The sequence below is a fragment of the Erithacus rubecula genome, assembly GCF_903797595.1.
Source record: "Erithacus rubecula genome assembly, chromosome: 8".
NCBI classification, from domain to species: domain Eukaryota; kingdom Metazoa; phylum Chordata; class Aves; order Passeriformes; family Muscicapidae; genus Erithacus; species Erithacus rubecula.
In genome coordinates this window covers 22,352,819-22,380,703 of record NC_136659.1, presented here as the reverse complement: position 1 = coordinate 22,380,703, position 27,885 = coordinate 22,352,819, and the positions used below count along the sequence as shown (strand labels likewise).

Below are 27,885 nucleotides of genomic sequence, written 5' to 3'. Positions count from 1 at the left end.
AGCGGGGGATGCTGCAGGACTGTGCCGAGGAAGCGCCCTTGGATTGCAGGGTTGAGGTGTCACCCCTTGTCTGGTCCCAAGGGGACACCCTGACACTCGAGGACAGCCTCCCCAGGCTGCCCTGGCATCTCCATCCAAACTCCTTCCCCCTCCTCCTGGGAAAAGGTCCCTGGTGCCACAGGAGTGTGTATCCTGCCCCTTAACAAGGAGGGGGTAAATTTACCCCCAGGCTGTGACCCCTCCCCAGCTTTGAGACTTCAAAGGAGTTTGCTCCAAATAGTGTCAGGCCTTCCCCATATAGTTTGGGGAGCACCTGGGGGACAACTTGTGACTCCCCCCCACGCCATCCCAGGCAGTTCTGGGTTCCTGGGGGGAATGTCTCTCAGCTGCCCCACTCCCCCGTGCCCTCATTGGCCCTGTGCCTCCTCTCATTAACGAAGTCTCTGTCCTTGTCCTCCCTGATGGCTGCACTAATTACTCAGTTCATTAGTGGCCCGGCTGGGGGCCCCGGGGAGGGGGTGAGCCCTGTGGGGCCGGCGTGGGGTCCCCCAGCCCTTGTGCCACGCCGGCGGACTCAGCCCCGGGACGCGGCAGCGGCCACCCGGCTGTTCCCCCAACCTCAGCCCCACGGGGCCGCACCCAGGTAAGGGGGCCGGGGACACTCGCGTGGGGCGCAGGAGGTACGAGCCGGCAGGGTGAGGGACTGGGGGCCAAGGGAGCGGAGGGCAGAGCAGAGCCCAGCCCTGCGGCATCAGGACACCCCCTTGGTGGTGACTGACACGCCCCCGTTCTGGTTCAGCCCCCGTCATCACTTCGGGGATCCTTGCGGGAAGGGGGGACCCTCAGCAGGGTTTGGGGCTCGCTGCAGCCCAGCCAGGGTTGCAGGATGCCCGAAGCGCTTGTGGTATGCTGGCTCAGCAGGGCAGCCGAGATAAAGCTGCAGCAATCCCGAAGGGCTGGGAAGAGATAAGAGCGGGATAGGAAGCCCGCAGACCTCCCTGCTGCTGACATCTGCCCCTCCCACCTTTTGCCAGTTAGGGAGTGGGAAGGGAATACCCCAGGAAGATGGGGCATTGGTGTCACTTTATGGAACCTTTCTGGGGGGAGGAGGCACCAGAAAAACTCCATTTCTGTGGTCTTAGTGCTCCATGTCTGAGAGGTTTAGCCATTTCAGTGTATGGGAAGTGGCAAAGCCCATCCCCGTGGCATCAAGACCCCTCTGTTTGTGGCTGATGCTCATGTGTCCTGGTACAGCCCATTGCTATCACTTTATGGAACTTCTTCTTGGTGGAATACAAAAGAAAAAAATTCAGCATGGACTCAATACCAAGGCCCAAGAGGGGAAGAGGCCTGGGAAGGGCAGAGGACACCCGGGGCACAGCCAAATTGTGGGCAGGGTGCAATAGCATCTGGGGGGGAAACACCCCATGAGTAACGGGGCTCTTAGGTGCCACAAAGTCTTGGAGGGCTGAGGGGACCTTGACTCTGGGCTGTCCCTGCCCTTATATGGTGAGCAAAGGCTGGGACATGAGGGAACAAAGGTCTCCTGGGTGCTGGCACCTGAGCACTCCGCCTAGGTACGCTCACCTGTGCACCCAGCTCTGCAGGGAAGGTGAGGGGTTGGGGTAGGGTGAGGGGACAGAGGGTGGGCATGGGGTGGACAGCACATCCCATGGCCACCATCACTCTTGGGGATGGGTTTGGAGGCCCATCTGAGCCCCACCTTGGGTCTGTGCTGCGAGGGATGCTACCCCTCGGTCTGAGGCATGGGATGTGGTGCTTGTGAGGCAGCACAGTGGGGCCAGGTGGGGTTTCACAGGGCTGGGAAGCAGAGAGCTCCCATCTGGGCAATGCCAGCCTCCAGCTGGTGGACACAGGGTGGTTTTGCCTGGCACTGGCTGCTCGACCCCTCTGTCTGCTTGTGGGGAGCACTGTCAGCCTGGCAGGGACAGCTGTGGACACCCTGGGCAGTGCTGGCACTCAGCACCCCCGTGGAGCTGAGCTGTGCCTGCCCTGGGGGGCATGGATCTGCTGGGGGGTTTGGAAGCAGGGGGGCTGAAGCAGGCAGTGTGTGTGTATCTGTGTGTGTGTCTGTGTGTGTGTTGTGTGTGTCAGCAGTGGTCATGTCATGCTGTCCCATTTCATGCCAAGCCGTGCCAGGACAAGGCTGAGCAGGGCCAGTTCCTGCTGGTCCTGGGGAGGAACAGGCCACCACACAGCAGTGTCACCCAGCTGTGGCAGCTGCGCTCTGGGTGCCCTGCACTGCCCTGTCTCATGACTGGAGATAGGGCAGGGCACTGGGGCGCTTATGGAACCTTGTCCCTTCCCAACTTGGACCCTGGTACGGACCCATTAGCTGCAGTGTCAGCCGAGCTGAGGGGATGGCAGCCCCACCCGTGTGCCCACAGATCTGACACCACGCTGCTGGGGTGCTCTTGCCCCGTGCAGCTCTGTACAGGGAGTTTACAGCTGGGCTTTCTGCAGAGCAAGCAGGCAAGCAGATGGCACAGCAGGTTGGCTGTGTCCCAGCTCTTAATGACACTGCCTGCCATTAACGAGGGTGTTGCTGATGCTGGCAGGTCCCCGTGCTGGTGGTACCTGTCACCATGGTGGAGCTCAGCGCCAAAGTCTCCAGGACACTGAACAAGACCACGCCAGGCATCCAGATATGGCGAATTGAGGTGGGAACGGGGGCACATTGCTGGGCTGCTTGGGGGTGGGGGTCTCTGTGAGGGAAGATCCTGCCTTTGTGTCCTCAGTACCTGGGTTTGGGGGTCTCAGTGCAGCATCCAGGGTTAAACCCAGCAGGTCCTGCTGCTGGGGGCAGTGGGGTGCCTGGGGCTGGGGTGGGGTTCCCCACCAGGGCTGATGTGTCCCTTCCTTCCACAGAACATGGAGATGGTGCCAGTGCCCACCAAAAGCTACGGCAACTTCTACGAGGGGGATTGCTACGTCCTGCTGTCGGTAGGGCAGTCAGGGGGCACATGGGGAACTGGGAATGGGCTCTGCCCTGAGGGGCTGGGTGCAGGGAGCAGTGTCTGTTGCCAGCGTGGCCTGGGGACACAGGGGCTCTTCTAACAGGAACTGGTGTCCTGCAGACGCGCAAGTCTGGGAGCACCTTCAGCTACGACATCCACTACTGGCTGGGCAAGGAGTCAAGCCAGGATGAGCAGGGGGCAGCTGCAATCTACACCACCCAGATGGACGATCACCTGGGCTCAGTGGCCGTGCAGCACCGCGAGGTCCAGGGACATGAGAGTGAGACCTTCCGTGCCTACTTCAAGCAGGGAATCATGTATGTTGGTCACCAGTGGGAATGGGAGCAGCTCTGTCTCAGTGAAGGGGGGAGGAAGAGGGAGGATCTGGAGCTGGGCTCCATCTATCCATTACCGCATGTGTGGGTTGGGGTCTCTGAACACCTCCCTTTGCTCAGAGGTGGGAGGGAGACCCCAATGGTGTGAGGAGGGGGACCCAGGGCTGACACCCCTGTCTGTCCCCTCCCAGCTATAAGAAGGGTGGGGTGGCCTCAGGCATGAAGCATGTGGAGACAAACACCTACAACGTCCAGCGACTGCTGCATGTGAAGGGCAAGAAGAATGTGGTGGCAGGAGAGGTGAGTCATGGGGTGGGTGGAGAGCTCCCCCCAGACACAGCTGCCTTCAGGCAGGGCACACAGTGGGTGCGGGATGGTGCTGCCTTGCCTTAGGAGCAAATGCTCCCCAGAGAGCCCCTCTCAGGGCGGGGAGAAGGAATATAGGCTGGAGGCCTGTATTCCTGAGTGAGAGGGGCTGCAGAGCCATGGGGGTTCACACATTCTGCTGCTTGACACCTCCCCTTCCCAATCCTGCTGCAGGTGGAGATGAGCTGGAAAAGCTTCAACAGAGGAGATGTATTCCTGCTGGACCTGGGCCAGCTCATTGTCCAGTGGAATGGCCCTGAGAGCAACCGAAATGAGAGACTGAGGGTATGGCCAGGGGGTCTCAAGGTCCCCTCCTGGAAGAAGGGGGGTCAGCAGCCACCCCCTCCCTCACCTGGGCTTATCCCTTCTCCCCTGGCTGCAGGCGATGACCCTGGCCAAGGATATCCGGGACCGGGAGCGTGGGGGCCGTGCCAAGGTGGGCGTAGTGGATGGTGAGGATGAGGATGCCTCACCACAGCTCATGAAGGTCCTTAAGCATGTGCTGGGTGAGAAGAGGGACATCCAGCCAGCCATTCCTGATGAAAAAGTGGACGAGATAGTCAAGTCCTCCCTCAAGCTCTACCAGTGAGTTGTTGGGAGTGGGTTACACAGGCATTTTCCATGGTGCCAGAGGGAACCAGCAGCCACCTCTGCTATGTCCCATGACTCCCAGCCCCATGGACAGACACCAAGAAGGGTCAAAGCCACAGCAGGGGTGGGGATAAGTCCTTTGTGTGCCATTGGAGCAAGAGGAATCCCAGTTGCCAAGGGGATTGGTACCTGATAGAGATGCTTGTGCAAGCATCACCTTTGGATGCTGTAGCAGTGCCCCTCAGTGGTCCTGTATCATCTGGCACTCCTCTGTCCCTCCTTGTGGCCATGAGTGAGCTGCATGGCAGGGCAAGCTATAAACCAGGTTGCCACTGTGGCAAGAGAGCCCCTGGGCACCACCTGTGTCATGATCTGGCTGAGGAAGGGGATGGGGAGGGCACACCCCCACTAAACCCTACCACCCTGTAATGGGGAGGGGGTTTCCCAACCCAGTATCTAAAACTTTTTTCTTCTCTTTTTCTCCTGTCAGTGTCTCCAACAACAGTGGGAACCTGGTCATACAGGAGGTGGGAGTTCGACCCCTAACTCAAGACATGCTCCTGCACGAGGTCTGTCACCCATGTGATGCTTGGGGGTGCCCAATTTCCTTGGCAGCTTTAATCCTTCAAAAGCTGAATTTGGTGGACTTGCCTAAAATCCTAATTCTTACTGTGCCCCTTCTTCAAGGACTGCTACATCCTTGATCAAGGAGGTATCAGGATCTTCGTCTGGAAGGGCAAGAATGCCAACAAGGAGGAGAAGCAGCAGGCGATGAGCAGGGCGCTGGTGGGTGCTGGGTTAGGCACTTGTTATGGGGTAGCCTGACTGCTCCCTGGGGTGCCAGGCACTCCATGCCCATGCTCTGTGTTTGGATCCCACCAGGGCTTCATCAAAGCCAAGAACTATCCAGACAGCACCAGTGTGGAAACAGAGAATGATGGGTCCGAGTCAGCTGTCTTCAGGCAGCTCTTCCAAAAATGGACTGTCCCCAACCAGAGCAGTGGGTTGGGCAAAACCCACACCGTAGGCAAAGTGGGTGAGTGTCTCCTTCCAGCGTGGAAGGACTTCTTGGGTTGGGATGGGCAGGATGTGGGGGCAGCCCCATGGCCCGAGGGATTTGGCTCACCCCTCTGCCCTTCCCCACAGCCAAGGTGGAGCAGGTGAAGTTTGACGCTACCACGCTGCATGCCCAGCCCCAGATGGCTGCCCAGCAGAAGATGGTGGATGATGGATCTGGAGAAGTGGAGGTATGGGGTCCTGGGAGAATATGGGACCCTCTCAGGCACCCCCTTTACTATACCAGGGGATAATGTAGGGTCCAGGGCCTGCAGGTCAGGAGGATGCTCTGACAGCAGCATATCCCTGTTCCACCAGGTCTGGCGTGTGGAGAACAATGAGCTGGTGCCTGTAGAGAAGAAGTGGCTGGGCCATTTCTATGGTGGGGATTGCTACTTGATCCTCTACACCTATTTTGTGGGGCCCAAGGTGAACCGCATCATCTACATCTGGCAGGTGAGACCCCCAGGTCACTGCCCCATGGGTGGGGGACAGGGGTGTACCTCCCTGGGCTGGGGTGCTCTGCCCCTTGGGAACAGCAGGAGAGTTGCCTCTTCCCAAGAGGGCAAGGGGGCTGTGATGGGTGCTGAGCCCCCTCTGCCCTGCCCAGGGCCGCCAAGCCAGCCCAGATGAGCTGGCTGCCTCTGCCTACCAAGCCGTCGCCCTGGACCAGAAGTACAACAACGAGCCCGTGCAGATCCGCGTCACCATGGGCAAGGAGCCGGCCCATCTGATGGCCATCTTCAAGGGCAAGATGGTGGTGTATTCGGTGAGCACAGGGGCATTGGGGCATGGGCAGGTGGGTGAGCTCGTGGCACCAGTGGTGACCTCCTGTCCCTGTCCCCCAGGGTGGCACATCACGGGAGGGCAGCACTGAGCCCGCGCCCTCCACCCGCCTCTTCCAAGTGCACGGCACCAACGAGTACAACACCAAGGCCTTCGAGGTGCCTGTCCGTGCCTCCTCCCTCAACTCCAATGATGTCTTTGTGCTCAAAACCCCCAGCTGCTGCTACCTCTGGTATGGGAAGGTGGGTACTGCTGGGCACTGGCGTGGGTGCTGCCACCTCCAAGAGAACTGTCTCCACCTCCTCTTCCTCCTCTTTGGCCTGGGCCAGTGATGGAGCAGCTGTGCTTGCTTGGCAGGGCTGCAGCGGGGATGAGCGTGAGATGGCCAAGACTGTGGCTGATATAATCTCCAAGATGGAGAAGCCAGTGATTGCAGAAGGACAGGAGCCACCTGAGTTCTGGCTGGCCCTGGGAGGCAAGTCCCAATATGCCAGCAGCAAGAGGTATCAGTCTGGTCCCTCCCCATACCCAGGAGTAAGATGGGCCACCAGTCCCCAAGCAGGATGAGCCTCATTCCCATCACCTCTCTCAGGCTGCAGGAGGAGACCTCCTCTGTGTCCCCCCGACTCTTTGAGTGCTCTAACAAGACAGGCACCTTCTTGGCCACAGAAATCATAGACTTCACTCAGGATGACCTGGAGGAGAGTGATGTTTACCTACTAGACACCTGGGACCAGGTGAGCTGGGGGAGTCTGGAGCAGGGGACAGATATTTGATCTCACAGTCTGATGTTCCCAGGGTTGGAGGACCTGCGTCAGCCACAGTTATTGGAATGGGAGGCTGGAAACCTACTTATATGTGGCCCCATGATGCCTTCTTCCAGTCTTCTTGCTCTGGGAATGCTGAGGACGGGCTCCCACTGTCCTTCCCCACAGAGCCCGTGTGCCTCCAACCGTGGCCCCAGAGGGCTCCATCTCACCCCAGAGGTGGACACAGTAACTTTATTGCAGGTTTTCTTCTGGATTGGTAAAGATGCCAATGAGTCAGAGAAGGAGGCAGCAGCAGTGATGGCACAGGAGTACCTGCGGAGCCACCCCAGCGGGCGGGACCTCGACACCCCCATCATTGTGGTGAAGCAGGGCCACGAGCCCCCCACCTTCACTGGCTGGTTCCTGGCCTGGGACCCTCTCAACTGGGATGTGAGTTATGGAGGGGGGTTGAAAGAACAGAAGGGACTTTCACAGAATGGACCAGATGTGGGTCTGGCCCCAGGAGCATCTCCAGGGTGTGGGCAGCAGCTTGCCTGACCCTGAGCATGCTGAGGGGCTTGAGCACTTTTGTCTCCTTCCCAGGACAAGAAATCTTACGAGACACTGAGAGCTGAGCTGGGTGATGACAGCAGCCTTGGGCAGCTCACCTCAGTAAGTGGCACGAGGAGAAGGGCACAGAAAGCCCTCCCACCCCCTTGGCAGGTGCCAGGAGGAGCTGCAAGGACAGATCCTCCAGTCAGCAGCCACCTGAGCCAGCCTGGCACCTCCATCCCTGGGCCAGGCTCTGATGTGACTCTGCACCCCCCATTCAGGTGCTCACATCCACACAAGAGGTCTTCACTGCCTCCACCACTCTCGTCCCCTCCAAACTGGAGATCTTTCCCTTGGATGTGCTGGTGAACACTGCAGCTGAGGACCTGCCCCGGGGTGTGGATCCCAGCAGGAAGGAGGTAAGATGAGGCCAAGGGGCTGCTGGAGGGGGAGACAGGGAAAGCCCCCCCACTTCTTCAGCTCCACCTCCTTTCTCTGGCCCCAGGACCACCTCTCCAATGAGGACTTCCAGGCTGTTTTTGGCATGAACCGCTCTGCCTTCAGCGGCCTGCCCTTGTGGAAACAGCAGAAGCTCAAGAAGGACAAAGGACTCTTCTAGGGTAGGAGCCTGGGCACAAGGACAATCCCAGTTCTTTAGTAAATAAAAATCAATTTGGAAAATAGGGCTGTGGTCTTTCCCCTCCAACCCCAAGGCCCAGTCCCAGCTGTGGGGGTTGTCTGGTTAAGAGCTGGCACAGAGAGAGACAGGGGTGTTGACTGAACACCAGCAACCACCAGTCCTCCCCTCACCCTCAACTCCTTTTCCTGAGGCCTTCCTTTGTCCTTGCTGTGCTCAGAGGTGATGCAGAGGCTGGGCATGCTCAGGGAGCCAGGACTCTCCCATCCCAGCACCTGCAGCTCTGGGCTAAAGGTCCAGTATACAGCTGGAGCCACTCCTTCCCTTATCACCTGAACTGCAGTAAATATGTGTTCTACCAAAGGTAAATGAGGGGACACTGTGCCCGTGGGGACAGACACCAGGGATCACTTGTCCTTGGACTCAGAAGGGGAGGAGGGCATCTCCCTTCTGCTTGGGCTCTACAGGGATGCTGCTGAGAGGGACTGAGATGTCCCCATTGGGACATACCTCTCTCAGGGGGGCCAGGGTGGACATGTGCTGAGGGGCAGTGAGCACACACAGGATGTTCCCAAGCAGCTGAGCAAAGTCCCAATGCAAAAGGGGATGCAGAGGTGCAATGCCCATCAAGAGCCAGCAGAAATAAGATTCCAAATCAATAGAGGGTTAATAAAGAGGTTTTAATTTCACAAAAATCTATCTACACATCATTTAAAAACGGGCAGGGGGAACCCAAGAGCAAAAACTGTAAAGAATAGAGAGGAACAGGTCTGCTAAAACACAGAGAAAAGCACTGCTCCACATCAACAGTGTAAAGAACCATAAAGTCAGGGTGCAGGCAGAAGCCAGAGGCAGGCAAGGCTGGAGTCTGGCAGCAAACCACATGGACAGCAGCTGCCAGGGGTCCTGCACCCCTTTTTCTCTCTTTGGCGGGCAAGTACAGGGATAATTAGCTCCATTAAAAACAAAGCAGATGAGTTATTCCCAGCCCCCCTCCCGGATCACGACGTTCCCCACGTGCCTGGTGCCAGGGTGAGCCCTAGCAGGAAGCACTGAGCTGGCACTCAGCCCTTCCTCGAGTGCAGGGCTGCAGGACAGGAAGATGCACGGGTGATCTTATCTGTGCTGCACTGAGCAGGGGGAAGGCGAGGCCGAGGCCACAGCTGGTGCAGAGCTTCGCTCTCTCCTCCCGTCAGTCCCACTCTGCTGCTCCAGTTGGGAAAACAGTCCTTGCTTTGCAAAGGCTCTTTGTGCAGCCCTGCTGGCCAGGGCTCCCCAGGGACCCGCACACAAGCTCCAGTTCAAGCTCTGCCCCTCTCAGATTAGGGATGTAAATCAAAAGCAAATTTTCTGTCAGACAATGAACGAAGCGACAAAAGGAACAGAGGGATGGGAGTTTCTTGAGTTTCTGTGCTGAATCACACTTGTACTAAACTAGGCTGCTTCACAAGTGGGTAAATGTTTAACTGAGGAAGAGCTAGTACATGTTCAGGGCCCACAGCTAAGCTTCACCTACCTATACCCAAGGACAGGTATCCCACATGGAAGGGCCAACCTTACTGAAGTTGCCGCTGCAACAGTGTGATCAGTGGGAGTGACACAACTGCTGGGCAGCACATCTCTTGAGGATTACACACCTGTCATCCTCCCCCCTGCTCTTGGGCAGGGAAAAAGTGGCTTCTGCAAGGAAGGGCTCTGTGGACACTCCTGCCCAAGCAAAGGTGCAACTGAGCTGTCATATGCCAAATAAAAAAGCTTAAATTATAGTACATGTCTGCAAATTCTTAATGAATAGAATAACAAGCAAGAACTTTTCATAAAACAAGGAACACTGGTTTCAAGCATCAGCTTTTGCACCTTGATCCAAACAAAACTGGTTTAAAACAAAAGTTACTGCACTGAAAAATCAGGCAATGTTTGCTTTTATTATAAATTAACTGGAGTGCAGCGCCTCGTGAAAACAACCTTGTCACCCAAAAAAGCAGAGCTGACTTCTGATACTACAGGAATACCAGTTATTTACAGCACAAGCATAGGATGTGCTTGGGGAAAAAAGGTTTGCCCTCTGGACGGAGCAGTCCATCACATTCACAGGGAGATCAGTTCAAAGGACAACTCCCCTGTCACCACCTCTTCCCATCGCCCAGAATTCAACCAAAATGAGTACTGACAATAGAAAAGTATAATGCTTTGTAATAAATTAACACACCTCGGGCTGCATCTCACCAGATAAACACTCTGGCATGCCTACAGCCAAGCCTTTGCTCCTGGCTCAGAGACCAGAAGATGCTGCTGTGACCAGGGCCCTGTTTGTCCCACCTGGGACTGGGAGGGAGGTCAGTCTTCACCACTCCAGGGTTCCCTGTGCTCGAGTTGGGGAGGACACCACACTGTCTCTCCAGAAGAGGCCCCTGAGGGCAGTGACACACCCTGCCAGGATAAACTCTAGTGTGGAAGTGGCCGTGAGAGGTGCCTGCTGTCTCCAAAATCGATGGTTTTGTCTGCTTTGCTGCAGCCGATTTATTCCTGAGAAACTCCTAATGATAGTTTAAAAAACTCAGAAACTATCTCAACGGCAAAAAAGGTGATTTTCTTCTTCTTTTTTCCTTAAAGAAGTCTTTCACCTCTAAAACTCAGGCTGCAAAAACTAGAGGCCAAAACAAGAGCAACTACTCTGCTTTACAGCAACAACTTCTATGAAATGAGTAAATGTCAGTGAAAGGAAACATCTGCCCCTGCTTAATTAGTGCAAAGGTGCTGAAAAAAAAAAGAACTTAATATGCTTCTCCTCCCACTGCTGAAACAAGCTATAAAAGGAGCATCATGCTTCTAAACCCAGCAGAAAACATCACTTCTTCCTAACCATGTTCTGTTAATGCTGAACATGGAAGGGCCTTCTGAAAGCTTTCCACCTGGTTTAGTTTCACAGTTTGAGCACTCTTGCACTCCCTCAAAGAGGAGAATGGAGATGTGGCTGCAGTACAAAGCCTCTTACCCTGGGGTAACACAAGACCATGGCAAGACTAGGGTTCAATCACAGAGCAGTTCAAGTGCCAAGTGCTTCACAGGAAGGGTAATGCCAGAATGTTTTTTCCCTCCCAGAATATGCAGAGGATGTCACTCACCTCCTGCCACTGCTCTGTTGCTCCAGGTACTCAGCTATCCCAGAGTCACACTGGAGCAGCCCTAGGCAACACAACTCCAGAGTGAAACACAGCACACCCAACGAGAGACCTCACCTCTCCAAACGGCACTGATGCAACAACCTCATGGAGAAAATGCAATCAAATAACAGAACTAGTAAAACAAAAGAAATCACATATATAATCTCACTTCTAAATGGGGATGACAGTGAATGGTGTAAAAAAACAACAGAGCTGCCACCAGGTATCAATACATTCCACAGCACCGACAGTTTGTTTCCTGGAACCGCACGTAAATAGCGGAGCGCTTACAAACCCATGAATGTCACAACGCATCAGCTTGAGTGATTCCAAAATGCCTGTCAGCCAGGTAACTGGCAAGAGCCTGCTCAGTGATCTGGCTTTCCAGTGAATATTACTAACACAACACACGCCAGGTTACAGTCTATTGCTTAAATTGCTCTTGGAGAAAAGAAAAAAAAGCGCCAAGTGATATGTAAATCTTCGCCACTCACGTCTCACAGGTGAATGGGCTTTTAAAGTTGAGTCTCTTTTTGCACTATTTTTTAAACCAGTTTATGAGCAGCTGTAGTCTTGTGGCTTGTTACAACTCTTTAAGGCTCCATGCTGACAAAATCATTTGAGAAACATAAAAAAATTTCACCACAGGAGGGTTGCTCTGGATATCAAGGTTTAAACGTGAAGTTCAGGCCCAGGACTTGCAGAGATGGTTCAACAAACTGAGCGTCCCATATTTCTACCTTTTGTCTCATGTTTTGGCCCTGAGCTGTTTGTTACTCCTGCGTGTCTGGCACAAGTTCAGAATCTTCCTTGCTCCTCAGGAGGAACAAGGTGTTTTACTCTTCACAGAGGCTGACGAACCGATCTTCCTACTTCCATGCTAAGTGGCTGTGCATTTTTTTCTGTTTCTAGCAACTCGTCAAAGATATCTCTAGAACAGAGGGAAAGACCAACAGTGAAACTTTTGTACAACAACAAACCACTACATAAGACAGCCCTGAGGGAATCAGGAACTGGATTTACTCCACAAACTCAAGCATTACAAATCCTGGCAAAGAGAGAAGTCTTATCTGACATCTCTACGCACAAGCAAAGATAGAAGAGGGGGAAACAAAAACCTTCTTCATTTTGGCTGTGTGCTGAGATGACCATGGCTGCAACAACACAATTGTTAGGAGTAGGGGTAAGAGCATTTACAAATCACAGCACTTAAGGAAAAAACCCAAGCTCCATGATGATTCCTGGTGTAATACATGCACTTGGACACTGAATCCCATTCTCAAAATACAATTTAATGCATTTGTTAACCCACTATGTATTACTGACATGCAATCCCACGCCTCTGAACTGAGAGCACTTCAATTTTGTCATTCTGGAGACATTTTTCATCCCAGCAGAGGGCCAGAGGAAGAAGAGAAGCCCACTTCCTCACAAACAGCAGGTCATTTCTAGGACCCAAGACACCTACTTGTGCATGTAGAAGAAGATGTATCCACTTCGGTCTCTGTCACACTGAACAGTGGTCTCCAGAGTTCTAGAGACTTCCAGGTCATTGTAGGTGAACCAGGACTGCTTCTTGATATCATAGACATCACTGATATAATGACCTTAACAACAGAATCACAGAATGGTTGGCTTGAAGGCACCTCAAAGCTCATCCTGTTCCAAGCTGCACCAGGCTGCCCAGAGCTTCCTCCAACCTGGCTTTGAACACTTCTGGGAATGGGGCAGCCACAACTTCTCTGCACACCTTTCCATGCTTCATTTCAAACAGTGAGCTGGTTAGCTAGGTGCACTGTTCCAGCCACTTATGTCAGATTTAAATGCTAAAAGACCCTTAAATCCTGGTCCCTCAATCAGTTGGTAACAAGCAGCACCAATTTCATAGAGCTCATAAGCTGCAAGTTTCCTATGTGCTGTAGTCTGGCACCATGATATGTCCCAAACCTGCTCCCCCATCAGCAAGTCATGACAGAAGATTTGCTTTGCTGCCTGAATTCTTCCCTATAAATAATTCTGCTATGATAATTCTGTATTACAGATTTTTCAAGCTAAGTAAGAGATGAAGAATAAAATGTGGCATCTTTTACCTGAAGATGATGTGCTTCCAATATGGCTGACGATGCTGATGAGACGATAGGAGTGAGGAAGCTCTCCTGTCTGGGGAAAAAAAAATGTACAATTTAAGCTTTCAGGCATTCTTTTTTTTCCCCACATAGCTTATGGACAAGATGAATTACACCTGAGACATCAACTTGGCTACTGTATTCAAAGCTGCAACCCAATGAAGGATTACAGAAACAGACACCCTGGTTCACACCTAACAAGGAGTCCTTCCAGAAGTGGAAATGTGTATTTAATCTATCAGCGAGCCAATGAACATGCAAAGGAGCCTCTCTGACCTCAGAACAGATGCTGACATGAGCTCTACACTGCAGAGTTTTCTAAACAACCATTTCCTGAGCAACTTCCACTGATGTCAGAATTAATCCAGCAAATAAACAGAAAAGCCAAAAAGGAAGACCATGCTTACTTCTGAAGTATCAAAGACATACCACTGATAATGGTACAGAGATTTAACAGCCCATACTGGATATGCAGTTCAAATTCTCTTGTCCTGCACCTGCAGTATCAGTGGACAACATGCTCTTTACATGCAGGAAACATGCACTTTCTATTCAATGGCTTTTGACAATTTTTTTTAATACTCTCTTGACCAGGAAATGTTACTTACAGAGTTCACTGACAATACTGTTACAGAGAGTTTCTTAGAGGAACTCAGAAGGTCTCTGCAGCTGATTTTTTTGGGTTTTTCTGTATTTTGTTTTTCTTTGTAACTAAAACAACACTGTAAGACTTACAGATAGAAATTTTCCGTTTTCACATTAGAATATAGAAGATCTTTCTAGTATCTACATCTGTTCTGTAAAACTACCTTCAATACTATAAAGAATAGCTATATTTCTCAGCTGGCTTTTGAAATCATGGATCACACCTCAGCATTCCTTTTCAGCTCTTCTGCTTCAGCTTCTGAATACTCCATGTCCAGAACATCCTCATTCCCAGAGTCTTCATCAGAGCCAACGCTGTCCAGGAGAGAGCTGTTAAACTCTAGATAGCAAGGAGACAATGATAACTGCATGAGAAGCTGTAGACCACACAGATATTCACAACAGGTGTAATAAAATTTCAAGCTTCACTTTCAAAGAAAACAGTGGATACTGGAATTTTCAAATAAAAGCTATTGCCCTTTTCCAACTAGTCAGATTAATAGTTAAGTATTTTGGAATTAATTTTAGCACTATTTCCCTCATACTTTTCCAAAAGGCAATGACAGCTGGGTGATAAAAGAGCAGTTAACACTCATTTGGCTCTGGAGCAGCAGTGGGCTGCAGACAGGACAGCCAGCAAAAGGACAGCCAGTCTGCTCAGTGCACTGCAAGTTCCTGCAACGAGAAGCTATGAATTACAGTTTTAACTATACGTTGGATTAACAAAGTGCATTTTTGAATTAAAACTGGCATCAAAATGCTACTGCTGGCAGCAGGCATCTTTTCATTGTTTTCAATGGTAAGAAGGCTGCTCACCACAGGAACTTCCAGTTTGCTTGGCTGAGCAAAATGCACACAGCTTTCTGTAAAGAGCCGGAAGGCACCGCTGCTCCCTGTACATGCTGTTCCAAACTTCCCAGGGTTCTGCAGCTACCCAACTAATTTAAGATTTTGTACAGTCCTCATTAGGAGAAGTAGCTATGCTTTCACCAGTTAAATTAAAGCTATGTAGTCCTGGGTGAATGAGAAGTTGAGATGAACAGGACACTGCTCAGGAATTGTTTTCTGTTTTCAAGAGACTGTCACGCCAGCTGTGATGGAGTTGTTTTGCCAAAGAGATTCTCACACTGCTTGTCCTGTTAAATCATCAGTCACTGGATTAGTATAATCTTGGGACATTTACAGATGACTCCCTTACTTAACTGGGAATCCTTTACTGCTGCTTTCCACACTTCTTTGGAGTGTGGGGTAGACTACAGTCTAGAAACACAACCACTTTGGTGGTAGGTCTGTGCATGAAGCACCTGCCACAGGAATTGCTAAAGGCCACTTCACCAGCAGTGCCAGGATGACTACTGCTTCTCTGCTTATGGCATCACTGGGATGCCTTGTAATGCAACCAGCTCTGCACTCCAAATTATGTACATCTCCTTGAACAACTGTGTCCTGATGCCTTACAAACAAGACAGTAGCAAGGAAATGCTCGTGTTTAAGCCAAGCACCTGCAAATCAAGGGGATAAAAGATCTCCAGCCTTGAATTCTTCCTGGATATGAATCAAGGAAAACCAGAGAAGAACTGCTCATTTAGTTTGCCACAGCTCAGTGTGAGGGATGCCTAAGCAGCATTCAACTTCTCTTCAGGAACTGACACAGGTTCATCCAGTAACATCTGAGGGCCTTTAAAAGGTCCTGAGCAACTACAAGTGTCTTAACACAATACCTTATTATCCCTCCCTCTCCCTCTTTGGAGCAGGAATTTTCTCTCAGTAATGCTTTGCTCTGCCAGATTGTATGAAATCACTTGCATGCCAGCCTCACACAAATGTTAAACAGTGCCTGAGGAGGCCTACAGCTCTGTCTGGATTTGGAGGAGACAGATAGTATGTTTTGGGTTTCTTTCTTCACCAACAGCTATGCCTTGCAGTGAGGTCTGTTCCCCTCCCCTCCTGTATCTGATAGAAACAGCTCTGATTAATTTTTCCAGGCAAGGCTAGGGCGTTCATTAATCAGCCCTAAAATACCAATGCAAGTAACAAATAATCCTGATGTTCTGACCAGGGCCATTAGCATGCTGGCTTTGCTGGGAATGCAAAGTTTCAAGATCCATTGTGCTTTCTCTATGTGTTGCTTATAATACATTACACATATCTCTTTATATATCTCTATATCTAACTAAAAACTCAACAGACTGAAGTAAGTAATTTTTCAGCTTAAGTTTTTCCTGGCATTTGCTTTTACAACCAAGAACAAGGAAAACTGATCTTGAGTGCCAAATGCAACAAAACACACACCAAAAGAACATGAATCCCAGCTGTCTTACTGACAGGAGCTGCACTCATACACACATATCAATTTTCTCTCAAAAGTAACATACTGGAACAACTTAAATAGGTTTCACCTTGTAGACTTAATTCCGTGGCTCGTTTGAGGTCATCATCCTCTTTCTGTTCTCGTGCCTCCTAATGGGGAGAGAACAAAACTTAGCTCATTGAGACATTTCACTGTTTAAAATTCTTGTGGTGCTCTTTTTCCATTGAAACTGTGCTGCTCTGGTTTCTACAACAAACTTGACATTGTAAATTAAAGGTTCTGTGTGAAGGAATGTTTGCAACCACCGAGAGTCCAATGTTCCTGTGCAACAGAACCTGAGACAAACCTTAATGGCTTGTCAAAGCTCCTGGAGTTTGGTATGCAGCAGAGCAAGTCTCCAGTAACACCAAATGCTTTCCCTGGATCATTAATTTGAAAAGCATCTGAATGAATTTGCAACCCTGTGCTCAGGAAAGCTGTCACTTACACACAAAGCTCCTCACACTTTGGCAAAATTTAGTCTACTTCTGACCAAAGCCAGCTGAGGACATGGTCATTACATCCTGACAGATTTTGTTATTTTTAAACCATTTGAAAGTGGAGTCAATGGTTCTATGTAACAGGTGTGATCCACAAAGGCAGTATGCAAAAAGACACCACTAAACAACCAGGTATTAAAAATATTATCATGACCAAGAGCAAAGAAACCTCAAGTCAACAAACACTTCTAATGTTTGGATAATTTCATGCCCCTATTCCTCCCACCACTCTTGAAAGCCCAGAGCCACAGCAAGCCAGTCAATAATATTTAATGAGCTGACTTCTTAATTTAGGGTTTGAGTGCTTTCAGCATACCTGAATACAGCACCCCAACTATGTGTTTCAAATCAAGATAGCCACAGCTACTACATTTCCATGCCCAAATCATTAGAATAGCAGTTTTTTGCTTCAGAACTGTAGCAGTAACACTCAAAGGCAGTTTTACATTATTAGCATGAGGCCTTTTATCTCACTCTTTCTAAAGGATTTGGGAATCTTTGTTGGAACTACTCGGCACTGATGAATCAAAACTACATCTGGCATGGAACATACCAACCAGCACCTCATAATGAGTAATGGGAGAGAAAAAAATCCAAGAGCCATGGAAACATCAGGTCTCATAAGGAAAACCATGACAGCTTTGGTATTAATAGAGAGCAGACAAGGGCACCTATTTAAAGGAAGACCTGGCTCAGTGCTTGCTCTATTCTCTGCTGCTTGGTTAAACTTGTAGAAATGAGTTACAGGTCTTGCAATTCAAGTGGAATACAAATAGTTAGCACACAACTCAAGAACCCCATTATTTCCAAGCCTAATTTAAAAGACTTGTTTTCAACTAAATTATTTGGGATCCTTTCTCTGCTTTACCAACAGGGAAGGATTTCATAAATGTTCAGTTCCTATATTCTTCACTAAGCATCCCCTATTCACTAGCACCAGAAACACCTAAGACAGACACATTTTAGCCTGATCTGACATGGCCACTCTTAGCCTTGGCTTTGAAACCTGCCTCTTTCACTGAGTCTTGATGGGACACAATGCAAGGAACAACTGCCAGAGAAGCTAAAGGGAGCCTGGGATCTTGATGTCAGAGAGGAAGAGTTTAGTTGAGGTTATCATCATTTTTAATATAATGTGACAAACCAGTGCACTAAAGTGCATGGGGAACTCTGAGAAATCTGTGGGTCTGTGATGTGATACACAGTTTTCAAAGCAAATACAAAATGTGCCCAGATGTATCCAGCGTCATGACTCTACTGACACTGGAGCTAGAAGAAACCCAAACTTTTTTCCACCTGGTTATCTCAAAAAAAGCAGAATAATTCCTCTGCAGTTATTGCCTGAATGCAAGCTTTTCCTTTAGCTTTCAGGTTTACAGTGTTGGGGAAGACAACTTAAAGAAGCAAACTATTTCTTACTTGCTCTTGAAGGCTCTGAGCCAGGGCCTGCTGAAGTTCTTGTTCTTCCCTCTCTCTCTCCATATCGTACTGCTGCAGCCAGTCAACCTCCCCTTGGGAGCCTTCTGGAGTTTTGTTTTCCTTATTCTCATCAAAATCTTTAGTTATCTCAGTGAAACTGGCAGGACCTGAGGAATCACAAAGCACAGTTTATATTTTTCTGGTACTTCTGTTTATTACCAGCTAAGTCCTCTTTAAATCCCCACAATCCTTGCAGCATAGTGACATCTATTGACAGGGAGCTCACCTGCCATAAAACACCCACACAAGAGTCAAAAGCTCTGAAGTGCAGTCTTATACTCATTTAACTGGGGAACAGTGAACCACTTGATTAACCCCTGAACCTGTTCTCTTCTTAGCCTTTTATGTTCACTCAGAAACAGCAAGTTTAACTACAGAAGCCACACACCACTAGGCTTCTGCAGCCATGAACCTGAATTTCTCTACAAGAAACCTGGATTACAAAAATTTGCATTGCGTGTTATACCTCTGAGTACTACAGATGAAGCCACAATAAAAGCCAAACCAAATGCAAGATTAAAAAAGCACAAATCTCAAGCACTGTTTAAATGTGCTACTTTTAGCTTCAGCTAAGAGCCTCAGTCTTGTGAGCACTGTGTACAGCTTTAAAAGTGCATGAAGGTTATAACTTTTTAGTTCACCTTTGAAATAAACACTTTGGCAGAAGTGCTTTACAAAACACCTGAAATGAACATTCATTCCACTGCTGCATACATTCCTGCAGCTGCAAGATACTTTGATTCTTGCTTGCAACTAAGAAAGTGTCAGAACCTGCTTCAACAACTATCAGGCAGCAGCATGTGAAACTTCATGGTTTTGTCCTGTGTAGATTTCAACATCTGCTGATTAGTTATTAACAAGGATAATACAAGGCACTCTCAGTATCTGTGAACCCTTAAACACAAGACCAACAGCACCAGAACCATAATCCATCAGTCTAATCCTTTTAAGATGAAAAAACTCTAGAATGTGTTACATGAACTTTGAAAGCTTCTAATATAATAAGAAACACAGAACTTACATTAAATACATACTTTTTGCTTAAAAGTCACAAAAGAGCCTTCAAATAATTACATTGTACTTTCCAAAGAAACCCTGGACAGAAAGATGTTTATGTGGTCACATTCTATCACAACTCTCTTTCACAACACCATAAGCAATGTTACTGTGTAAAAAGGAGGGCACAAAGCAGGCTGATCACATACAGAGTATTGTTCTTACACACTGCTTCCACCATCAAGCCCAGCAAGAGTTGTTCATTGAATCAAGTGTCATTTTTGGTAACAGTGGGATATTCTGTTGTTAATTAACCTCCTAGCTCTTAAGAGGACACAAGCATATTGTAAATCTCTTTTTCCATGCTAGTGCAGTTAAAAACCCAACCAAAAGCATGTAGCACACAATAAATGATAAACCACTTGTATTTCCTTCAGCTGGCTAAAGGGAGACTCAACTTCCCCACACTGAGATCACACAGGCTCCTCCTTGTACTTCACCATGTCTCTCTGTCAGAGGCCATAATTCACTTGAGTCTATTAACCTTACAAGTATACTCACATAAAAAGCTTTAGAAAAAAATAGAGATATATAGTTAAATTCATTAGTAACTAGTGACAAAATAGCTGCATTTTATGAAAGCATTCTAGTCTTATGCCATGTGAACACTGCTACTGTGCTGCCCAGGCTACAACAGCCACAGAAAAGAAAACACTTTCTGCTTATGGAAGAGTCAGTTCTAGACATGGCCAAATATTAGGAAATTTGTCTGGCACAGGAACCTGTGGAAGAAGCATGTGTTAATCACAACAGGAACAAAATGGAATTTAACTTTGAATAATGGAGGTGGCAGACTGACAGGAAAATACATTTTCAGTTTGATGAATAAAATGCTTTATACATAGGGAAATGATAAAGTTTAAGTTCCTAAAACTCTGAGCAAGTCAGGCAGTTTCAGGAGTGCACTTGCATCCAGTTCCTACCATCAGCCATTACCAACCTGATGTTATCAGCAACCTGCTTTAGCCCACCAGAGCCCAGTTAAGATGGTTACTTTGCCTTACCTGAGTCTAATACTGTTTTGGGTTTCTCCATCTCCATAGATTCCAGGTTTTCTGGCAACTCCTGAATTTCATCATCTCCAAAACCAGTGTCTGGGCTGCTTGTGGGCTTATCTTCATCATGGCTCAGAGACAGAGAAGCTTCCCTTTTGCTAATCTCTAAGACTGCTGCCAGCAGCTCATCTTCACTCATCCCATCAAAACCAGCATTACCCAGCTCAGGTTTATCACCCTCCATTTTACTTCTTTTTGAACCCTAGAGATGAATGGAATTATGATTAAGTGCTTGAATAAACAGGCATATAACATCAGTTTTACATTTCAGTGGAGATTTATTTTCATTAACCCCAGGGAGTGGGAGCTTGGCACTGTCAACATTCAACATTGTTACCTGAGACTCAGTGGAGAGACTGCCTTTGTAGCTACACTTACTCCACGGAATAGTATTTAAATATACATTACAACTGGTTTTTACAGGCCTTGTGGATTAACATACACAAGGTAACTCTTCCCTTCTCCTTCCTTTCCTTCAAAACATGTTTCCCCTTTAGGTTCCGATGAATTCTCAAGCCCCTGGCAAGTCAACACTGAGATACAAGCAGGGAAATTGCAAGTTTGTTAACAAAGGATGAAGAAGCAATGTCAGAGTAACTGAACTCAACTACAGGGATGGTAGAAGAGAAACTGAAATTGAGCTGGTATGAAGAACAATTAAAATTAGGTTTTGTGCTGCACATTTGCAATATGAAATCTTGATGTGAGTAGAGGGAAGAGGGCAGGACTTGCAACCAAGTAAGAAAACAGTTAAACAGAGAAAGGGGAAATTTTTCTTTCCCAAGGAGAACAGAATGATTTTCAATTGGAAGAAAGAAAAACCACCTTAATCTCAATTTTCCTTTTTATAGTTCATTTTCCTAAAGCTGATGCTCATCAACTCCTACACCACTGTGATTTGCAAATGATATAGTAATTTCAACCATTTTGATATTAACTGTTAATCAGGAGGTTAGCCTCCATGTATGCAGTTTACACAACTACACAATTTACCATATGCTTAGAATTTCTTTTCCTGTATTATGTTAAAAATGGGGTAAGGCAGTTTCTATTAAAATGTACTTATCCAGGTCTTATTCAAAACTGCATTAGGATGGATCCCAGAAATTTGTTAAAATGAACAAAATTATGTTTTTACTGCTGCTTTTTACTCAAATACAGCAAGCATTTTGTATTAAAACTGCCTTATCAAACAAGATTAGCAAATGAATTAGCCAACTAAACTGCTTGTTCTAGACATGTTGCCCTCCAAGAATTAGAAGTGACAAATTTAAACCTCTCTCCTCACAGCAATTTATGCACTAAGTAAAGCAGAATACCTGCTTTTTAAGCTGATTTCTCTCTTTGCACCTGTAGGCTATCAACATCAAAACTGGTTTAGCTCTTCAGCAAACCCTAGTTCCAGGCTCTCTGCCAACAACTACCACTAATTCAGTGGATGGACTTTAAAGACTTGGCAGCATCTGCACATTATTTGAATACAACTTTCCTACTAGACATTATTTGCATAGATTTTAAATAGCTTAGGCTCTAAGGCTGCTTTAAGTAAGCAATTTTAAGAAGTCCTTCAAATACTACTTCATCTGCAGAGATCACAGGAGTTGCAGTTCTGCCCTGTTTAGCTGGATAACTGCTATTTGCCCCTACCATCCAGTGCCACACACAGATGCTATTCCAGCTGTTCTCCCACATGGAAGGCACATTTTGCAAGGAGTGCTTGGCAAGGGATGTACTGACCAGACAAAGTGACCACCAAGCCCTTAATACAACTCCATCCACAGCTGTTTTGAGAATCACACCAAGAGAAATGGTGCAGCAACAGTACTGCCACTTCCAAAAACCAGGACCAGGTCTCCCAGGACAGCACTGAGGAGGTCAGAGAACCTGGTAGCAGAGTGTTGGTCAGGCCTGTGGTTGAGAATTGGCCAATATGCATGGGCACAGAATAAAATAATTTATGTGGAATTATCTCTTTCCCACAACAGGCTGTAAAGCCTGTAATTAATTTGTTATTCAAATTAGTATGCTTTATTCCCACAAATTCTGCACTTACAAGGCTTGTGCAGCAGAAACTTAACTCTTCCTCACAAACAAAACTCCAGGAAGAATCAGTTAAGACAGTTTGAAATACCTTTTCTGCATATAAGAGGGACTTTAAAGACAAGCTGGTTTCCTTCCCCCAGCTGCAGTCAGGCATAGATGTGCCATGCAGGACAGCAATTGCAAGACCTTCAGCAAAGGGTTTTCTGTGTTTTCCCACAGTAATCCATTCCATCCCTACATATCTCAACCATCAGGAAGTGTTCCCTAATATTTAATCTAAAAATTACTGTCTGTAATTTAGTTTATTACTTCTTGTTCTATCCACCACAAGCACAGAAAACAGCTCAAAGTGTTTCTATTAACTTCTTCCCCTTCCTGAAAAACACAAGCCTTGCTTGTTTTTCTTTTAACTAAAGACCAAACTGAAGACCACTTGCCTGCACTTTCTCTCAAAATCTTCCTTTCTAGACCTCTGACCATTCATGTTCCTCTCCTCTGGCCCCTCTCCAGTTAATCTACAATTTTTTTCAGTTCAGAGCCCAAAGATGGATACAGAATTCCAGCTAAAGCTCAGTTCTGAGGAAAAAGGGAGGGTTACTTCACACAATGTGTATGAAGGCTATGGTTCTGTCCAGACACTTCTACTTTCAACCTGCCTGACCTTGTGATTGACAGTCACCTTTCATGCCCTTTCTGAAGATTCACTGCTTTCCCAGCTGTTCCCATCCCACATTTATAGTCAATTAATCCTGATAAGATTAGCACCTGTTCCTAGCCTGTTCCTAGTGAACAACCTCTCCTATTTTTATGCAGTATCTCAGATTTGTCAAGATCATTCTTATCTGTAGTTCTGAGCTTCATCAAACTGGCAGCTCTTCCTAGCTCTGGATCTTCTAAAAATTTAATACTCAGTACCTGTCATTTATTAAATACTGGGTCAGGATCCTCCCTTGGTTTGATTTTCCCATCACATCAGAAACTGTAGATATCTCCCTCTTGTTATCTACTGCTTTCATCCAGATTTATATCTGTCCCTTAATATCATAATCAAGGCAACAAGCCTCTGCTTGATTAAAATAACCCTATGAGCATTGTCAAAAACTTTAGTGAAGCAAAAGCTTCATAGAAGCAGAGATGCAGGAAGCTTGTCCTAAGCAATAGGTCTGCAGCACTCTTAACAGAAGAAAGTGGTACAGCAAGATAATCCTCTAAAGCTGCTTCTATTCCTTCTGGGTCATCATTTCTTCCCACACAACTCATCTACCTGCTAATACACTGCCCTGACAGAGGCAAAAAAAGTATCTTGGCAGCATTAACACTAGTCACAAGGAAAAGCTCAAAGGCAATTTGAAATTAACTGTGTCATTACACCAATGAACTTGGTCTCTTCACACTTCAATGTGCCCGCCTCCAGAGACTGTTAGCTTCAGATTCTAAAAGCATTTTAAAAGCTACACTTGAAAGAGGACACAGAGTGGATGTGCATGAAATTCTCTCAGTTGAATATTTTGCTTAGCCCAACTTGTACTGGATCTGATTTAATCAAGGGCTTTACTGAATACTTTTATTATTGACAGCATGTAATACTTCAGCCTAGGAACATTATTAGTGGAAGTTACCCAAAGGACTGACCAAACTGCTAAGCAGCTGGTATACATAACCTGAAAACTCAAGTTCAATTGCAATGCAATTACTTCTGTTCCCAGTGGGAAGCCAAGAGAACTGTAGAGAGAGGTCAATTAGCAAAGCACTCCCTTCCGGCATTGCAGTGCTAATTAGGAGGAAAAAAAAACTCATCTGACATCAGCTTCACTCAGTTCATGCTAAAAAAAGCACACAGCAGACATGAGCACATACAGGATCTAGTACATGACAGTTTGTGGGTTTTTCCCTTACCTTTTCTGGCTCTTCTTGCAGTTGTTGCTGATCTCTACTCTGTATGTTACACAACCTTTGGCTATGGGCAACAGAGCGTTTCAATGGCTCATCATCACTGTCAGAATCTACATAGAGTGCTGCAGAGCTCTTTGACTTGAAAGAATATTTTCTGTAAATTAAAAATATGGCTATTAAACTTCACAGCATTGCAGCATCATGCAAATGTCTCAAAGCAACTGCTGAAACAGTGCTTTCACACTATTCAACTGGGGAACAAGCTGCAGCAATGACAATTTATTAATATGGCAGACAAGGTTTTCAGAAAAACTTTATTTTATTGGGCTGACATACCTACTTGAAGCCTGCAATAATAGCTTACAACATTAAGTGTGTGGGTCTTGCTTTTGAGGCCAAGGATTCTGCACTTCATTACCTTGTAATCCCAGACTGAACTCACTTGAGGCAAGGCCACATTAATACACAGAATTTGGCATAAGTCATTTGATGTGAGTTTTTAAAGTTGGACACAGGACTTCTCACATTACCCAAATATAAAAAGTACAAAAATGCCCCAATGTTTCATTTTTCCTGTTTGCTCTTCCATTAAGATAAAATCTTGCTTCTTTAAAACAGAAGACACAAGAGTCTAGGGAAGTCACAATTTCTCAAGTCAACCACTTGTTCCCAAAATAAATTAATTTCAGTGCTATAACTCACCTACAAGGTGTGGAAGTGCTTACAGTACAGGAATTCACCATTTGGGAGGCTTTCAATGGGCGGGAACTATTAAAAGAGCAAAATATTTATTGCAGCAGTCACAGTCTTTAGAAAGTAAGCATTTACTTGTCTGCTATGCATGCAAATCCATGACCAAAAGAACAAGCAGAATACAATTATGTACTTGCTAATTGCTTAGATTTACAGTAGTAACTTCATCACACTATGAATAAACAAGAGTTGTTCAAAACCATGTATAATCCTTTAAACTTGATTCACTTCTTGGTGATGCACCCTTAGGGACCAGCTCACAAATTAAAGGCTCTCAGCTCCCATGTCAAGACAACTCATTCCTATCAACACTTGAGTTTCTGCTCCCAAACCACAGTCTACTACTGTTGTCTGGATCAGCCAGTTTTCTGGCATATCCCACATCTTAAATTTCTCCTGCCTTACCTAGATTCCTCTGAACCAACTTCCTGCTCCATTTAATCCTTTCATGGACTCCTCAAAGTCCATCACTATCACTACACATCTATCAAACAGATGGTAGCCACTGCAAAAGTATTTTCTAATCTTCCTCCTAAACCAGGGTTGCTTCTCTCCAGCCTAGTTCACCTTCTGGTCAATCACAATGGCTTCCATGACTGAAAAAAAAAACTCCAAACATTGGAAAGCTATTTCCAATCTATTTTCAAGTATTGCTGCTCTGGTTAGCAGAAACTGTTGTGTTTGAGATTTCTACTCTTAACACAAATTCATGGAAAAACATCCACTCAGACCTCAAAACACCACTAAACATTTGGCACAACACCTGCCAGACTGCTGAGCATATTCACCAGATGTGTCCTAGCTCACTATGGGTACCCTGGCTATGTCACTCAGCAGAGGCTACAAGAGACCTAAGGGTTTCTAGTTCCTTACTCTGCCATGTGCTTCCTATGTGACAACTGACACATCTAATCTTTGTGTCTCAGGTCAGGCAGCTGCACAGAAATAACAGTCACAGGGAAAAGGAGGAGAGTATTTTCAGCATGCAGAGTGCTCAGATACTACAGCAGCAATGAAAGGAAATGAAAGACAATGAAAAATGAATGACAGTACAGGAGGTACAAGCGGAAATGTGCAGAAAAATGTAGGATGTTTTATCTTCTAAGCAGAGTTAGAGTGCTCTGAAGGGAAAGTTAATCTAGATTACTTTGGACTGAGAGGCCTACATTTTAAAATTACTAACAGAAGTGTTCTTAAAAAGAATATAAAGTTATTTTCAAGGACAGTGAAGAATATTATCTTACCAAATATTCCCCAGATAATGCCCAACCATCTCTTCCTATGCTCCTATCATGCTTCCTTTCCAAACATGTTCTTATGACAGCAGCATTACAAACAGCACACACCTGAAGCTGCATAATTGTAATGTTTCCTTGCCCAGACATCCTCTGGAGGAGATCTGACAAGTGCCTTGTGGCATACACGATTAACACAGCAGGGACCAAAGCTGCACACTTACATGGCAGAATGGACACTCCATCCCAGTGTCAGTGGCAGCCTGGTGCTTTCTGTACAGTGGGAAAGCAGGGTTAAGTATCTTGGAATAACCACTTGCTGCCCGACTTTATGATTGAGAGACAATGCTACATTGAAGCTGTATCGTTTCAGATGAAGAATCAGGACCCTGAGAGACATGAGAGAAGAACAAATGTTAATCTCAAAACAGAACTAAGACAAAACCTATTCAAAGTCCAAGTAAGCTTTTTTTTTCCAAAGGCATTCACCTGACCAAACCAAGTAATTATTTTGGGGTGGCAGGCAAATAATGACCATCTCTTATGTGCAAGACACAGGTATTTCTGCCCCTGTTCATCACTAACCTTGTGCAGTTTTAAAACTGTAGAATATATTTACTGTATCTGCTTTGTTCACATACCAGAAACCCCAAGAAAAGGGGAAGGGGAAAACTCAGTCCTCCTTGGGTAGTGACAGGGAGGAAGAAACAAACCCTGCTGAGGGCTTCCAAGGCTTCTTTAGAGTGAAACTGAAGAACAGCATGCAGACAGACTGCAGGTGCACCTCTCTCACACACTGACCACTGTACATGCTGTCCTGCTCATTTTCCCAGCTTTACTCTTCCAAGGGATTTTTGCTTGCACTTTTGTGACATATGTTTCAAGGAAGGAGAGGAACAGGTGTCAACATTTACCTGGGAAGCCTGTTGAACTTGTGTGTGACAACAGCAGACTTTCCATTGCACTTCTCACAGGAATACTCAATCTCCTCTGCCTGTTTAAGGGAGCAGAGAAATGACAAGAGAAATCAAACAGATCTCAACCAAAAATTGATCACATCTGTCACACAAACTCTTTAAACAGCAGTTACCACTTAAAATTATTATCACCTTCAACTTGACCTAGTAAAAGGGCAGGCAGCAGACCTTAAAACTTGACATCATATCCACTAATATAGGTGGAATTCTTCGTGCAAGTCTACTGGAGACTAGTGAATTAGTCACCATTATGACACAAATTAGCTTCCAAAGGGAGAGGACAATCTTGTGAGGTTGACAGTTTTCTCTCCCATACACAGAATATGTTTCTGGTTTGTTCTTCCTAATAACCTATGGTGAAGGATGATGACATGAAATTTTCTGACTCTTGTTCAAAATCTCTGCTTTGGTCCTCAAAAAGCTATACTTATCTAAACTTACCAAGGGTATGCTATATGAAACTAGAGTTCTGAACAGACATCAAAAGGGGAAGCATCCCTTTCCTGAAATTATATAACTTGCCCATCAAACATTCCTACAGCCTTCTACCTTAAGTGAA

General features: G+C 46.9%; 2 protein-coding genes across 2 annotated transcripts in view; one reads left to right on the top strand and one right to left on the bottom strand.

The window, feature by feature from the left end:
* The first annotated feature begins 1,602 nt into the window (after nt 1-1,602).
* VIL1 (villin 1) lies at nt 1,603-8,738 on the top strand. The gene is made up of 20 exons (XM_079310668.1): nt 1,603-1,612; nt 2,580-2,681; nt 2,890-2,964; nt 3,099-3,295; nt 3,505-3,613; nt 3,854-3,964; nt 4,062-4,264; nt 4,761-4,839; nt 4,958-5,056; nt 5,153-5,306; nt 5,417-5,517; nt 5,645-5,782; nt 5,937-6,095; nt 6,175-6,354; nt 6,470-6,615; nt 6,705-6,849; nt 7,123-7,311; nt 7,465-7,533; nt 7,695-7,832; nt 7,919-8,738. The coding sequence occupies exons 2-20, from the start codon at nt 2,607-2,609 to the stop codon at nt 8,030-8,032; spliced, it is 2,481 nt and encodes an 826-aa protein (XP_079166794.1). The 5' UTR covers nt 1,603-1,612; nt 2,580-2,606; the 3' UTR covers nt 8,033-8,738.
* Nucleotides 8,739-10,663: 1,925 nt separating this feature from the next.
* Nucleotides 10,664-27,885, bottom strand: part of USP37 (ubiquitin specific peptidase 37) — a 31,420-nt gene continuing 14,198 nt past the window's right edge. The window contains exons 14-24 of the mRNA XM_079310667.1: nt 27,264-27,343; nt 26,574-26,738; nt 25,064-25,129; nt 24,365-24,515; nt 20,375-20,627; nt 18,255-18,421; nt 16,385-16,445; nt 14,210-14,325; nt 13,305-13,374; nt 12,683-12,821; nt 10,664-12,145 (exon numbers count right to left, since the gene is read on the bottom strand). Of these exons, the coding sequence (XP_079166793.1) occupies nt 12,058-12,145; nt 12,683-12,821; nt 13,305-13,374; nt 14,210-14,325; nt 16,385-16,445; nt 18,255-18,421; nt 20,375-20,627; nt 24,365-24,515; nt 25,064-25,129; nt 26,574-26,738; nt 27,264-27,343 (1,356 nt within the window). The 3' untranslated portion in view covers nt 10,664-12,057. The remainder of the gene's footprint in view (nt 12,146-12,682; nt 12,822-13,304; nt 13,375-14,209; nt 14,326-16,384; nt 16,446-18,254; nt 18,422-20,374; nt 20,628-24,364; nt 24,516-25,063; nt 25,130-26,573; nt 26,739-27,263; nt 27,344-27,885) is intronic.